Source organism: Trifolium pratense, linkage group LG3 (genome assembly GCF_020283565.1).
Source record: "Trifolium pratense cultivar HEN17-A07 linkage group LG3, ARS_RC_1.1, whole genome shotgun sequence".
NCBI classification, from domain to species: domain Eukaryota; kingdom Viridiplantae; phylum Streptophyta; class Magnoliopsida; order Fabales; family Fabaceae; genus Trifolium; species Trifolium pratense.
In genome coordinates this window covers 21,511,841-21,526,743 of record NC_060061.1, presented here as the reverse complement: position 1 = coordinate 21,526,743, position 14,903 = coordinate 21,511,841, and the positions used below count along the sequence as shown (strand labels likewise).

General features: G+C 26.9%; 2 protein-coding genes across 2 annotated transcripts; one reads left to right on the top strand and one right to left on the bottom strand.

The window, feature by feature from the left end:
* Positions 1-5,158: 5,158 nt before the first annotated feature.
* Positions 5,159-6,382, top strand: LOC123913136 (BURP domain-containing protein BNM2A-like). Its single transcript, XM_045963739.1, has 2 exons — positions 5,159-5,286; positions 5,399-6,382. The coding sequence occupies exons 1-2, from the start codon at positions 5,218-5,220 to the stop codon at positions 6,203-6,205; spliced, it is 876 nt and encodes a 291-aa protein (XP_045819695.1). The 5' UTR covers positions 5,159-5,217; the 3' UTR covers positions 6,206-6,382.
* Positions 6,383-12,993: 6,611 nt separating this feature from the next.
* Positions 12,994-14,113, bottom strand: LOC123913137 (organ-specific protein P4-like). The gene is made up of 2 exons (XM_045963741.1): positions 14,012-14,113; positions 12,994-13,694 (listed from the first exon to the last, which is right to left on the bottom strand). Exons 1-2 carry the CDS (start codon positions 14,054-14,056, stop codon positions 13,167-13,169), a joined length of 573 nt encoding a protein of 190 aa, XP_045819697.1. The 5' UTR covers positions 14,057-14,113; the 3' UTR covers positions 12,994-13,166.
* Positions 14,114-14,903: the final 790 nt, after the last annotated feature.

Genomic DNA, 14,903 nt, shown 5'->3' with positions numbered 1-14,903 from the left:
ATCATTTAAATTTTTTATTTTGGTTTTTCACCACCAGTTGAATCTGGTTCGGGGGTTAGTTCTGACATCAAGTGGTTCCAAACTCCTCCTGATCGCAGTTGCGGGGATCGAACCGCGGTCCTCCCTACTAAGTTCAGTGTCAATCACCACTGAACCAACCGACGATTGATTTTTAAATTTTTTATATACAATATAATTTACGTATTTTTTTACGGTCCAACAAATATTTCGGTCTAATATCACCATCGTTGGAAACTAGCGTCACCACAATAATTTAACCCGTTGATGTAGGACAAATTTTTAATGGGCTGATCCGTTGATTCAGAATTATTGTCAAATGATTTTACAGAATATTAGAACAATTTCTTAATTTTTAATTTATTTATTTTTTTAACTTGCTTTTGTAACCTGTATAGTTTTTCTAAGAGTTCCGTTTGATTCGTAAAAAATAATTATTGTATAGTACATGATATAACAACACATGATAAACACAAATTATGCGATGGAATTAGATGAATTAAACCATTAGATGTACTTAATAGTTTTTATGTTAATTGTGATGAATTAAATCATAATTACAGTACATGTTTTTGGCTTCCAATTTGTTTAGTCTCAAACACAAATTTAGAATCAAACACAATATAATATGAGTTGTCATATTTAGTCCCTTATTTTTCTGCAAATCAATGATGCAGCGGTGTGAAAAAAGGGCTTTAAATTTGTTTCCTTGAAAATTAGTCAGTCGCACATATATCAAGCGATGATGAATATTTGTGTCATTACTTGTATTTGATTAATGGTTGACATTTTTTATCTTTGTTTTTCTAATTGTTTTCAGATCTGTTGAAATCTGCAAGTTTCAAGATTTAAGTTTCTCCTCCGGTGTGATTATTATTCTTATCAATCTCTTGATTTATTTCATAACTAGGGATAAACCCGTGCGTTGCACGGGTTTGATTAAAATATAAAATTAAAATATTTTTATAAATAAAAAATAATAATTGTGATAACTATAATCACATATAGTTAAATAATAGATATTATTTTAAAATATGATTATATTTAATATATAAGTAAAAAAAAAAGTTGTTTAGAAATATTAGATTTTTTATTAATTTATATCGTAGTTTGTTTACATTTTAATGTAATAGATCTCTTATAATATTTCATAAGTTTGAAAGGATGTATCATTTTTTATTTTATTAGTGTAATAATATAAGATTTTAGTTTTCTTTATATGAGTTGCAATTTTATAGTCAAATGTCACTTTGTTTTTTATTTTTGATGTATCCCTTATTTTATTATTTTCAATAAGAGTTGGAGGCATACCTAATTATACTTGTAGACAATATTGCTCATGAGAAATGTTAAAAAAAGTTTTGATTATAGAATATGATATTCATATATAGTGGCTTTGACTATTTGTTCCACGTGTTCTCATTTTTTGAAAATTATGTATCAAATAGCATATTTTGCTTACTACGTTCTATGCAATTTAAGGTTCCAAATAGCTTATCTACTTACTCATCTCTCGTTTTCTTGGAGTTTATTCTCACTTATTCACTTGGTGAAATTTTATTCCAACTTTATTAGTCCCAATTTTTTAGTCTATTGTTTGGTTCACTTTTTTTTTTTGCTTGGTCCTTTTGTTTTTGGTTTGTTTTTCTTTTTCTTGGTGAGGTTTGTGTCTCTTCAAAATTATTGTTAGTTTTTGTCCCTCTTATTTAATATTTTCTTGAACATTTATTTTCTTATTATATTATATAAACTTGAATATTTATTATTGTCAATATATAAGTTTGGACGAAGATTTTATATATTTGAATTTTGGTTAAGGTAAAGAAAGTCTTAGAGATGAATTTAAGATTTAACATGTGTCATCTTCTTATTTGCTTAAAAAAATGTCATCTTATTCTTATAAATATTCCACTATTTTATTTTCAGCCGTAACGTAAACATTCTTTTAGAATATGTACTTAATTTATCCAAAAAGTTATATTATTATGTAAATTAAATTAATAATTTTTGAATTATTGGTGAATTTTAGTTGTGTGTAAATATGTTTAAATATATGTGTGATTATATTTTCTAAATATATGTAAATATATTTTAACATCTACGGTTTTAATAATTTCTAAAATTTATTTTGACAAATGAGCATCAACAATTTTTATTTAATAATTTTTGTCTTTTTTTAATTTAATTTAGAAAGTTTTTAGTACAATTCTAAGTGGGAGGAAAAAGTATTTAGCACAATTTCTAAACTAACATGTTTTTAGCACAATTCTTTTCATCGATTCATTTTATGGTTGTAAGAATAAGATGGCATGCGTAGATTAAAATATGACCGTCCATTAAAATTCATATATACTCATATTGAACCATCCAGATTTAGGCAAGTGTTATACGATAAATGCATTAAGATTATATATTTGGACAACCTCTAAGTCAATTTGAATCAATATAACTTCTTGCATGTATTACAATTATAAGAACCGCAAGACTTGAGTGTCAACTACAAAAAAAAAAAAAAACTTATTTTAATTTCTACTTTGTTTTTGTTTCTATATTTCTCTTGATCGAGATCAAGTAGATCACATACACATTGTAGACAATATAGTATTTAAAAATGAGACACATATTGACAAAATATGTGTCAAAATGTGTCAAAAAAAATGAGACACATATTTATATTTCTAAATTATTTGGATTGTCCTCTTTTAATTGAATTTCTCCAACATCAATATACCCTCGATCTATATAAATTTTAAGGCACTTCAAAATCAATAAATAGAAGTCTCTTTTATCCTCTTCAACTTATTCACATGAAAATAATTAATTATATTTCCATTAATCAACAATTTTTTATACAAATCTTTTACCTTATATAAAATAATAAATGAAAAAGAAAATAAGAAACAAATAAGCTAAAACATTAGACTAATAAAATAATAAATGAAAAAGAAAAGTTGTCTAATTACAAACATTATATCAATAAAAAAAAATGATGGTTTACAAACTGCCATTAGAGTTAAATACACATCCTTACATGAGGTGTCATTTCATAGGCTTTATAAGGAGCAAAGATGCAACGTAAGCAAAAATATAAGTATGTTTTATCCTGTTCTCCTCCTTCACATGAAAAAATAGTCATATTCATATTAATCGATTCAACTCAAAGTTTAATTAATCATCGAACAAAACACCAGTTGATATTTAAAAAAATATCCAACCTAAAAAAGAAATAAAAAAATGATTAGAGATGTTCTAAACTCAGAGTAATAGAAAAATTTCAATTTACAAACATATTAATAGGCAACTATCACATATAGGTATATCAATTTCTTAATCAATCACATGTAGAAATATCTGATATTCTAAGATGTTAGACACCATCACATACCAAGGACAAAAACCAATATACTTATGATGTCACTATATATATGCACACAATAGCTTTTAAATCAATTCAAGACACTATAATGTGTAACTTTAAGATATGGAAGGTGAAGATGCATAACTTTTTCTCATGGAGATGTTAGACAAAGAAACCATAGAGTTTTTGTCATGAGATAGATAAATTAAAATTTGGTTAAAACATAGAAGGTAGACTTCCTGGTATGGTGGTGGTGATAATTAGCTTTTGGGTTAACTTTATATAGAGCTTGTGTTTGATAATTAGCTAAATTTACATATTCAATATTAGTGTCTCCAAGAATTCTTTGTTTTCAATTGCATTAATAGGAAATTGTAACATACAATATATATTTTAATAAGATATTGCAATGCAATTAAAACAATAACATGATGCATCATTCCACCTTTCATTACTTGCAATTCATTTTTGTCTCAATTCAACAACAATAAATTGTGTTAGTTTTTTTTTAATATATTATTATTGTTTATTATTTATTATTAGAGTAACTCTATCATATGAAATATGAAAAGGTTTTAATAAAGATTGTAGACTTTTCTTATAGAGTGTCACATCATCACAATAACTTATATGTTTAAGTAGAGTCATAAAATTAGAAGTATGATCCCTTTTAATTCATTAGGCTAAGTAGAAGTATGATCCCTTTGGTTTCAAGCAATCCCTTCTAAACAATATAAGTAATGAAGAATGATCCCTTTTTAATTCATTTAGTATTGAAAGAATATATTTCAAGCAAGAGAGACACACGTTTTTTTTATTATTAAATTCAGTTCTTTAAGGGATTGATCAAAGAGATTTGGAATATCAAAGTGAGTCACTTGCTTGAAATATAATGATTCCTTTTTTTATTAGTATTGAAAGAATTCCAATAGTCATGAATATTTTGTGGTTATATAAATCTTATATATTAGTTGGTCCATTTTAATTTAATAATTTTTCATTTTAGTTAGTTGGTCCCTTGTAAGAAGTTATATAGTGATAATTTGATATATTGATAATTAAAATAAAAATGATTTAATTAAAGATAATTAAAATTAAAATGATTTAATTAAAGGAGATGATGAAAAGGTTATATAGTGATAATTTGATATATTGATAATTAAAATTAAAATGATTTAATTAAAGGAAATGATGAAAATGTTTTTTAATAGAGATTGTAAACTTTTCTTATAGAGTGCCACATCATCAAAATACTTGATTGTGAGCAACTCAACATTCCTTTTACTTGTAAAAGATACTTTACTCAAAATAGTCATTATTGCTTGCCATGGAGTTGATGGTACGTGGACATTGCTGTATTGGCGGTCCGTTCATTCGTCAACCTTTCACCCAGATGACTTTTTAGGGATCGTTAGAGAAACAAGAAGAAAATTATGTATTTGGGTTCAATTTCGTATTTTTGGATTTGGTCCCTCTTTGCAATTTTGTTTTTGGATTTGGTCCCTCTAAGTGGATGATTGAGCATTATCTTTGACACATCATCCTAGCTTGTCACGTCACACGCTGCCATGTCAGTTTCTGTTTGCCACATATGCGTTTTTTAACAGACTTTGACGTCAGGAACTAAAACCAAAAGTATTGAGTCTTTTGGGGGCTGTTTTTTTTTAAAAAAAAAACTACAGCGATGAAAACCAAAAACTCGCGAATTTACAGGAACGAATTGATTATTTAAGTATTTTTCTTTTTATTATATATATTTAAAAAAATCATTCAATACTTTTGGATTTAGGTCTCTATTTTTCTACACAAAGGTGAACAAAATCATTCAATACTAGTGGTACATGCTAAGCAGAAACATGGATCAAAAGTTTATATCAGCGATAATCTTACTTCATCTTCTAGTAATCACGGTATTTTTCTTCTTCTTGTAACCCTATATATTATGTTCTAATTTGATGATATAATATTAAGTTATTTCATATATCCTTTCTCTAAATTGAAGAACTCAATAAAATTTTGCAGAGTTTTTATGAAAGCAGAGCAAGAGAATTGGTTGAAACAGAAAACAAAATCTTAGATCAAACAGAGCACAAAAATCATGCACATAATCACAATCACAATCACATGGACCCTTCTGTTATGGTGTTCTTTACCTTAAAAGATTTAAAAGTTGGAAAAAGAATGCAAATTAATTTTCCCAAAAGAGACCCTTCAACTTCTCCTAAATTTTGGCCAAGAGAAAAAACTGATTCACTTCCCTTTTCATTGAACAAACTTCAAACCCTTCTCAAAATCTTCTCTTTCTCTCAAGATTCACCACAAGCCAAAGCAATGGTAGATACCCTTAAAGAATGTGAAAGCAAACCTATCAAAGGAGAAGTTAAATTCTGTGCAACTTCTTTAGAATCTATGCTTGATTTCACTCAAAACATTCTTGGTTCCACAAATGATCTCAAAGTTTATGCAACTTCACATTTAACAAAATCAAGTGTTACTTTTCAAAACTATACTATACAAGAAAACATTGTGAAGATTTCAGCTACAAAGATGGTAGCATGTCACACTATGCCTTACCCTTATGCTGTTTTTTACTGTCATAGTCAAGAAAGTGAGAATAAAATATTTAGAGTTTCACTTGTTGGTGATAATGGAGATAAGGTTGAAGCTATGGTTGTTTGTCATATGGATACTTCTCATTGGGGAAATGGTCATGTTTCATTTCAAGTTCTTGGTATTATGCCAGGAAGTTCTAATGTGTGTCACTTTTTTCCAGCTGATAATTTCATTTGGATTTCAAAATTGGAAGGTCATGGTGTTTCTGTTATGTGATTTTATTTTTGTTAAGTATATTAGTGATTAGAATTTCACCTTTTTTAAGTTGAATAAGTGGGAGTACCAGAGTTCATGCAATGTTCCTACTAATCGAGTTATGTTTACGAGAACTCTGTCATGTGATTTTTATTTCAGTATTGTGTTAATTACTTATGTATCATTTTTAATGTTCGAGTTTTTCTGTGATTGTTGATGAAATAAACTAATGTAAATTGTAATGATGCAAGAGTGTTTACTTTTTATTTTCATTATGTTTGACCTTTTTGTCGGAATCAGATTTGGTGCTGTCAAATTAGCACACAGTAACACGTTGTTTTCATTTTAAACCGTTCGATTTGATTTTAATGGCTGAGATCAATTTGATTAGAAAAACCCAGTTTTTAATCTAAGCCGCCCGATCTGAATTTAATGGACGAGATTAAAATTGCGTGCTTTTTGGACTGTAGCAAATCCGGGTCTAATCAGATTTGGTGCTATCAAATTAGCACATAATAACACGCTGTTTTCATTTTAAACCGTCCGATTTATATAAACTTCTTAGAATACATTGGCCTTCTTTATTTAGAAAAAAAAATTTAACCAGGACCTCAATAGGTTAGACCGTATGCTCCTATAGGCTGATTCAAAAGAAATGAAAACGTGTGGCTCTCATAGTATATGTGTGATGGTTCATGAGGAGAGTTTAGGTAATCATTTACATTAGATTTAATAACAACCACACAAGTAATAAGTTGGACATCACACCTTCAACAAAATTTTAAGGCATTAGTTTTATAGTTCTTCCCACATCTAAAGTATCAGCCGTTTGCCGCACTCAACTATTAATGTCTTCTGATCACTATTGGGTCACGAGGGGAGTCTGAGAGCTCCTCCTCCACATTGGACTCAAGAACAATCTTATAAGTAGTTTTTTTTTTTTATGCACATCTTTATCCTCCACAAATTATATTTCATGTCTAATGATTAATACATGAATAGAAAAAGAAACCCCCATAATTCCAAAAGACTATATTTTGGCATATATAAAATGATAAATATGGATTAATAGAAAACGTAAATATCCATATACTTGCCCAAATAAAAAACTTAATTCGTATATATGGATCAATAAAACATTCATACGTAAAAACCAAAAAAATATATCCATATGTCACTAAAATATGTACATATAAATTATATGTATATATAATTTTTAGTATTGTTATTAAATATATATAATCTAATTTTCTAAAAAAACCAAGATAAATCATATTAATATATTATTACACATTGCAAGAGGTTAAATCAACAATCAAACGATTAGCTTATCAAAAAAAAAAACAATCAAACGATTAATTACAAGGAATAAAAACAATTATGATTGACCCTTAGGTATTCATATGATGCAACTATAACTGCAAAATTATTATTATTATTATATTATACAATTAACCCTCATGATTGTTGGAGTTCCTTTCAATAATTATATATAAAAAAAAACTGTATGTTTTACCACAATGATCTTTATAAATATTGATACTCACACATCACTACTTGCCCATGGTCTCATATTTTGTAATCTTATTTTTTTCTTTTTTGTGTTTTCTAACCTTCTTTGTAGTAATTTCATCAAGTCATGTCTACTCTTGAGTAAATCAACTACACTATCTTATTGTTTCAAGGAAAAATGTAATTATATTTTCAAATGTATTTTCCTCATTGTTTTTGGGATAGGTTCTTTTTTTTCTTTCAAATATAGCAATGAAATGTATATTCAAGAATAACATTGCGACAATGAAAAATATATATAACTGCAATTTCTTGACTTTTTTTTAGTGGTACCTTGGTTTTAATAGAGAAGATTTGGAAATGTAATACAAGTTGGTCGTATGAAGCAAATTTGGAAGAATTTAATCTCTACTTGGTTAGAGATGTTTTCATATGCTTAATCATCTTGGTTAGGATTCAAATTAGTGGATTGGGCTGGTACGAAGGTTTTCAAGTTTGCAATTGAGCTAAGTTGTATTTTAATTTCTTTATTACTTTTAGAATAAACTCATTTAAGTCACTAAGAAAAATCGTAAGATTCCATTTAGTTTCTAAGACAAATATTAAAAGTATCTCACTATCTACCTTAAATTTTGTTTGATTGATGAATGAAAAGTGGCGTAGCAATTTAGTCACTACTTTACAATTTATACTTTTTTATTACACCAACATTTTAACTACTAATTTTGATATTCCATTGCTTAAAAAGACACATAAAATTAAAGATGCAAACAAATTAAAGAGAGGATAGTGACATAAACCTCACTAAGAAAAATAAAATTAAACCAAAATAGAAAAGAAAAAGAATTAAGCATATGGTGAAAATGATAAACGAAACCACTAGCTAAATAATTCTGACAAATAAAAGGCAAAGAAATCTTAATAAGTAATATAAAATGTTATATTATATTTATCAATTTTATTATTTAAATTACTCTCTAAGCATAATAGTATTTAGGAGATAAGATATTATAGTTATGAGTGAGTACATAGTGAGATAGTCTTAAGAATAAGATGACATGTTGAATGTTAAATTCTTATAATATCATGCAAACTAAAAAAAGAAGAATAGTATTTCTTAATCTTTGTACTATCGAACATGTGGAGGGTGTTGAAAAAACTGTTATACTAAAAAAATGGCCAACCAAAAAAAATGTAAAAAAACAATAGACTTAAAAAATTGGGAATAGTAAAGTCTGGATAAAATTCCACCAAGTCAATATGTGAAAAGAAACTTCAAAAGAACGAGAGGAAAGTTTGTAGAAAAGCTATTTGATACCTTGAATTGCATAGAAGGAAATAAACAGTTACACTATTCGATATGTAATTTTCAAAAAACGAGATCACGCGGTAAATAAAAGTGTTTATATATGCATGCCTCCAACTCTATTGAAATAAATAAGGGTTACATCAAAAATAAAAAGCAAGACCACATTTTACTATACAATTGCAACTCATATAAAGAAAGCTACGATTACACTATTAAAATAAAATATAATGCATCTTTTCAAACTTATAAAATATTATAAGAGATCTATTACATTAAAATATAAAAAAAACTACGATATAAATCAATGAAAAATATCATTTCTAAACAACTTTTTTATTTATTTGTAGACACGGGCCGGCCCAAGGGTAAAGCGGCCCAAGCCCTAAATTTAGACCCCCAAAAATATATTTTTTGGTAAAGGATTTAGGCCCCAAATTTTTTTTATCACCTTTATACTATAAGAAAAGTTTACAATCTCTGTTAAAAAACCTTTTCATCATCTCCTTTAATTAAATTAAATCATTTTAATTTTAATTATCAATATATCAAATTATCACTATATAACTTCTTACACAAGGGACCAACTAACTAAAATGAAAAACTAAATTAAAGGGGACCAACTAATATATAAGATTTATATAACCACAAAATATTCATGACTATTGAAATTCTTTCAATAGTAATAAAAAAACGTGTGTCTCTCTTCATTGCATAGTTAATTGGTTCCTAAATGAAAAATTTAATTAAAAGGACCAATATAACCACAAAATATATTCTTTCAATACTAAGAAAGAAAAAAAAAAGTGTCTAAGACTATTGGAATTCTCTTCATTTCATAGTTAATTGGTCCCTAAATGACAAATGAAAAATTTAATTAAAAGGGACCAACTATCGATATCGATTTATACATATCCATTAGAATTATCAAAAATTGGATGGATTTTCAAAAGAAATTGGATGTGGCACTCTATAAAAAAAGTTTCGATCTCTATTAAAACCTTTTCATATTTCATATAATAGAGTTACTCTAATAATAAATAATAAGCAATAATAATATATTAAAAAAAAACTAACACAATTTATTGTTGTTTAATTGAGACAAAAATGAATTGCAAGTAATGAAAGGTGGAACGATGCATCATGTTATTGTTTTATTAATTGCATTGCAATATATTATTAAAATATATATTGTATGTTACAATTCCCTATTAATGCAATTGAAAACAAAGAATTCTTGGAGACACTAATATTGAATATGTAAATTTAGCTAATTATCAAACACAAGCTCTATATAAAGTTAACCCAAAAGCTAATTATCACCACCATATTGAATATGTAAATTTACATTGAAGTCTAGCTTCTATGTTTTAACAAAATTTTAATTTATCTATCTCATGGCAAAAACTCTATGGTTTCTTTGTCTAACATCTCCATGAGAAAAAGTTATGCATCTTCACCTTCCATATGTTAAAGTTACACATTATAGTGTCTTGAATTGATTTAAAAGCTATCGTGTGCATATATATAGTTACATCATAAGTATATTGGTTTTTGTCCTTGGTAGGTGATAGTGTCTAACCTCTTAGAATATCAAGTATGTCTACATGTGATTGATTAAGAAATTGATATACATATATGTGATAGTTGCCTATTAATATGTTTGTAAATTGGAATTTTTCTACTATTCTGAGTTTAGAACATCTCTAATCATTTTTTATATTTCTTTTTTAGGTTGGATATTTTTTTAAATATCAACCGGTGTTTTGTTCGATGATTAATTAAACTTTGAGTTGAATCGATTAATATGAATATGACTATTTTTTCATGTGAAGGAGGAGAACAGGATAAAACATACTTCTATTTTTGCTTACGTTGCATCCTTGCTCCTTATAAAGCCTATGAAATGACACATCATGTAAGGATGTGTATTTAACTCTAATGGGAGTTTGTAAACCATCATTTTTTTTAATTGATATAATGTTTGTAATTAGACAACTTTTCTTTTTCATTTATTATTTTATTAGTCTAATGTTTTAGCTTATTTGTTTCTTATTTTCTTTTTCATTTATTATTTTATATAAGGTAGAAGATTTGTATAAAAAATTGTTGATTAATAGGAATATAATTAATTTTTTTCATGTGAATAAGTTGAAGAGGATAAAAGAGACTTCTATTTATTGATTTTGAAGTGCCTTAAAATTTATATAGATCGAGGGTATATTGATGTTGGAGGCATTCAATTAAAAGAGGACAATCCAAATAATTTAGAAATATAAATATGTGTCTCATTTTTAAATATTATATTGTCTACAATGTGTAGGTGATCTACTTGATCTCGATCAAGAGAAATATAGAAACAAAAACAAAGTAGAAATTAAAATAAGTTTTTTTTTTTGTAGTTGACACTCAAGTCATGCGGTTCTTATAATTGTAATACATGCAAGAAGTATATTGATTCAACTTGACTTAGAGGTTGTCCAAATATATAATCTTCATGCATTTATCGTATAACATTTGCCTAATTCTGGATGGTTCAATATGAATATATATGAATTTTAATAGACGGTCCTATTTTAATCTACGCATGTCATCTTATTCTTACAACCATAAAATGAATCGATGAAAAGAATTGTGCTAAATACTTTTTCCTCCCACTTAGAATTGTACTAAAAACTTTCTAAATTAAATTAAAAAAAGACAAAAATTATTAAATAAAAATTGTTGATGCTCATTTGTCCAAATAAATTTTAGAAATTATTAAAACCGTAGATGTTAAAATATATTTACATATATTTAGAAAATATAATCACACATATATTTAAACATATTTACACACAACTAAAATTCATCAATAATTCAAAAATTATTAATTTAATTTACATAATAATATAATTTTTTGGATAAATTAAGTACATATTCTAAAATATTATTTACGTTACGGCTGAAAATAAAATAGTGGAATATTTATAAGAATAAGATGACATTTCTTTAAGCAAATAAGAAGATGACACATGTTAAATCTTAAATTCATCTATAAGACTTTCTTTACCTTAACTAAATAACTAAACCTAAATTCAAATATATAAAATCTTCGTCCAAACTTATATATTAACAACAACAAATATTCGAGTTTATATAATATAATAAGAAAAAATAAAATAAATGTTCAAGAAAATATTAAATAAGAGGGACAAAAACTAACAATAATTTTGAAGAGACACAAACCTCGCCAAGTAAAAGAAAAACAAACAAAAAACAAAAGGACCAAGCAAAAATAAATGTGAACCAAACAATAGACTAAAAAATTGGGACTAATAAAGTTGGAATAAAATTTCACCAAGTGAATAAGTGAGAATAAACTCCAAGAGAACGAGAGATGAGTAAGTAGATAAGCTATTTGGAACCTTAAATTGCATAGAACGTAGTAAACAAATACACTATTTGATACATAATTTTCAAAAAATGAGATCACGTGTAACAAATAGGCAAAGCCACCATATATGAATCATATTCTATAATCAAAACTTATTTTAACATTTCTCATGAGCAATATTGTCTACAAGTATAATTAGGTATGCTTCCAACTCTTATTGAAAATAATAAAATAAGGAATACATCAAAAATAAAAAACAAAGTGACATTTGACTATAAAATTGCAACTCATATAAAGAAAACTAAAATCTTATATGATTACACTAATAAAATAAAAAATGATACATCCTTTCAAACTTATGAAATATTATAAGAGATCTATTACATTAAAATATAAACAAACTACGATATAAATTAATAAAAAATCTAATATTTCTAAACAACTTTTTTTTTACTCATATACTAATATTAAACATAATCATATTTTAAAATAATATATATTATTTAACTATATGTGATTATAGTTATCACAATGATTATTTTTTATTTATAAAAATATTTTAATTATATATTTTAATCGAACCCGTGCAACGCACGGGTTTATTCCTAGTACCAATAACAAAGGAAAGATCTTACATTATTATTAAAATGATTCTAAATCATCCAAGTTATACATATTGATTTATTCAAAGACCACATAATACATCACACCAAAGTTATTATTATTGGATACACTTAAGCACACATTTTATTTTGAGGCTGCCACATTCCCATTTTTATTTATTTTATTTAATCATTATACTTTGACAGACTTGGTATTGGTTCAAACTCGTTGTTCACCGGTAGTTTAACACTCTTATAATCATCACCGTCATACCTTGTAGCACTTGGTATGGGTTCAAACTCGTTGTTCACCGGTAGTTTAACACTCTTATAACCATCACCGTCATACCTTGTAGCACTTGGTATGGGTTCAAACTCGTTGTTAAACGGTAGTTTCATACTCTTATAACCATCACCATCATACCTTGTAGCACTTGGTATGGGTTCAAACTCGTTGTTCACCGGTAATTTAACACTCTTATAACCATCACCGTCATATTGTGCAGCACTTGGTATTTGTTCAAACTCGTTGTTCACGGAATGCTCATCACATTTACCTTTGGCAAGTTGTTCTTGGGCTTTGGATTTCTTCAAAGGTTCGATCTCAGATTTCAGTTGAAGAAGTCCTTGAATTCCCTCTGGCATCTCTTCATCTTTCATAACAGTTTTCCAATATTCATTTAGATCTTTTCTTGATTCTATAGTATCACCAAACTGATCAAGATTACAATGGACAAGAAAAAAAGAAAATCGTGGTTAATACACACATTATAGTAAACTCTATATTTCTTTTAGGCAACATTAATAATATTAGCACATAATTAGATCTTACAGTATATATAATATAGTACATATAATTAAACAGAATTTGATAGATGAAATTATCGTTTGACATTATTATTAAGCAATGAAGAATTTGACTAAGAAAGGTAAATTTTAATAATTTTATTTATATTTCATCATCAATAACCAATACTTCTAATAAAAAAAATTATAAATTGCAAAAACTATTAATTAAAAGGAAAACACACCAAGAAAAGGAAGAGTAAAGTAAGCACAGCAAGAGCAGATCTCATTTTGAATGTAAAAGCGTCGTTCCTCTTATTTTTTGTCTGTATGGATATATCAGATGATGTTTTAAATTTTCAATACTCCCTAGTTGTATATATAGACCAATAAAAATATTTGGTTTATTAAAATAAAAATAATGTTAAGAAGTAAGTCCCAAAATATAGGTTAAGATTCAAAATATTTTCATCGAGGTAAAAAAAGAGTTTGCACTATAACTTACGAATGGTGTTTAATTAAAAAAAAATCATATCCAGGTGAGGGTAGAGAGGGACAAAAAAAATTTGATTTTTACAAGATTTGGTATTTGAAGTACGAACTCAGATTGCTATTTAAGTAGCAAGTAGGGAGCTGTGATTTTCTAGAATATTTTCATCGGGGTGTGATAGGTACAAACACGGGCTTGGAATAAAAAAAATTATCGTTCGCTACTTATGAGTCGCGTATTTTGGGAAATTAGTAGCTAGGGCGCGAGAGTTATGTGACGCAAAAAGAAATTTTTCAATAAATATTCTTATGGCCCATTAGTCTTGCCAACCAAAATTGTTAGTCTTGCACTTCAAGAACTATCCTTGTGTTAGTTCTTTACCGAGAAACAAGTAGCTTATTTTAGACATTTTACTCCAAAAAATGAGAAATCGGGCCAAACAGTATTTTTTAAAAGTACTTGATAAAAAAATTGCTTAATTTTTATGTGTAAAATATATCAATAATGAACTTTTGATAAAATTAATATATGAAACTCGATAATGTCTGAACTCGATAGTGGTAAGAGATTGTTTAAGTTTGTATAACACACATTTTAAAAACTCATGTGTTGAGTTTGGTTTGATATGAGGCAAGCCTATAAAATCA

Coding starts and splice junctions, on each gene's coding strand:
- LOC123913136 (XM_045963739.1), top strand. CDS start 5,218: ATGCTAAGCAGAAACATGGATCAAAAGTTTATATCAGCGATAATCTTA. Junction 5,287..5,398: donor TTCATCTTCTAGTAATCACG/GTATTTTTCTTC, acceptor AAAATTTTGCAG/AGTTTTTATGAAAGCAGAGC.
- LOC123913137 (XM_045963741.1), bottom strand. CDS start 14,056: ATGAGATCTGCTCTTGCTGTGCTTACTTTACTCTTCCTTTTCTTG. Junction 13,695..14,011: donor CTTTACTCTTCCTTTTCTTG/GTGTGTTTTCCT, acceptor AATCTTGATCAG/TTTGGTGATACTATAGAATC.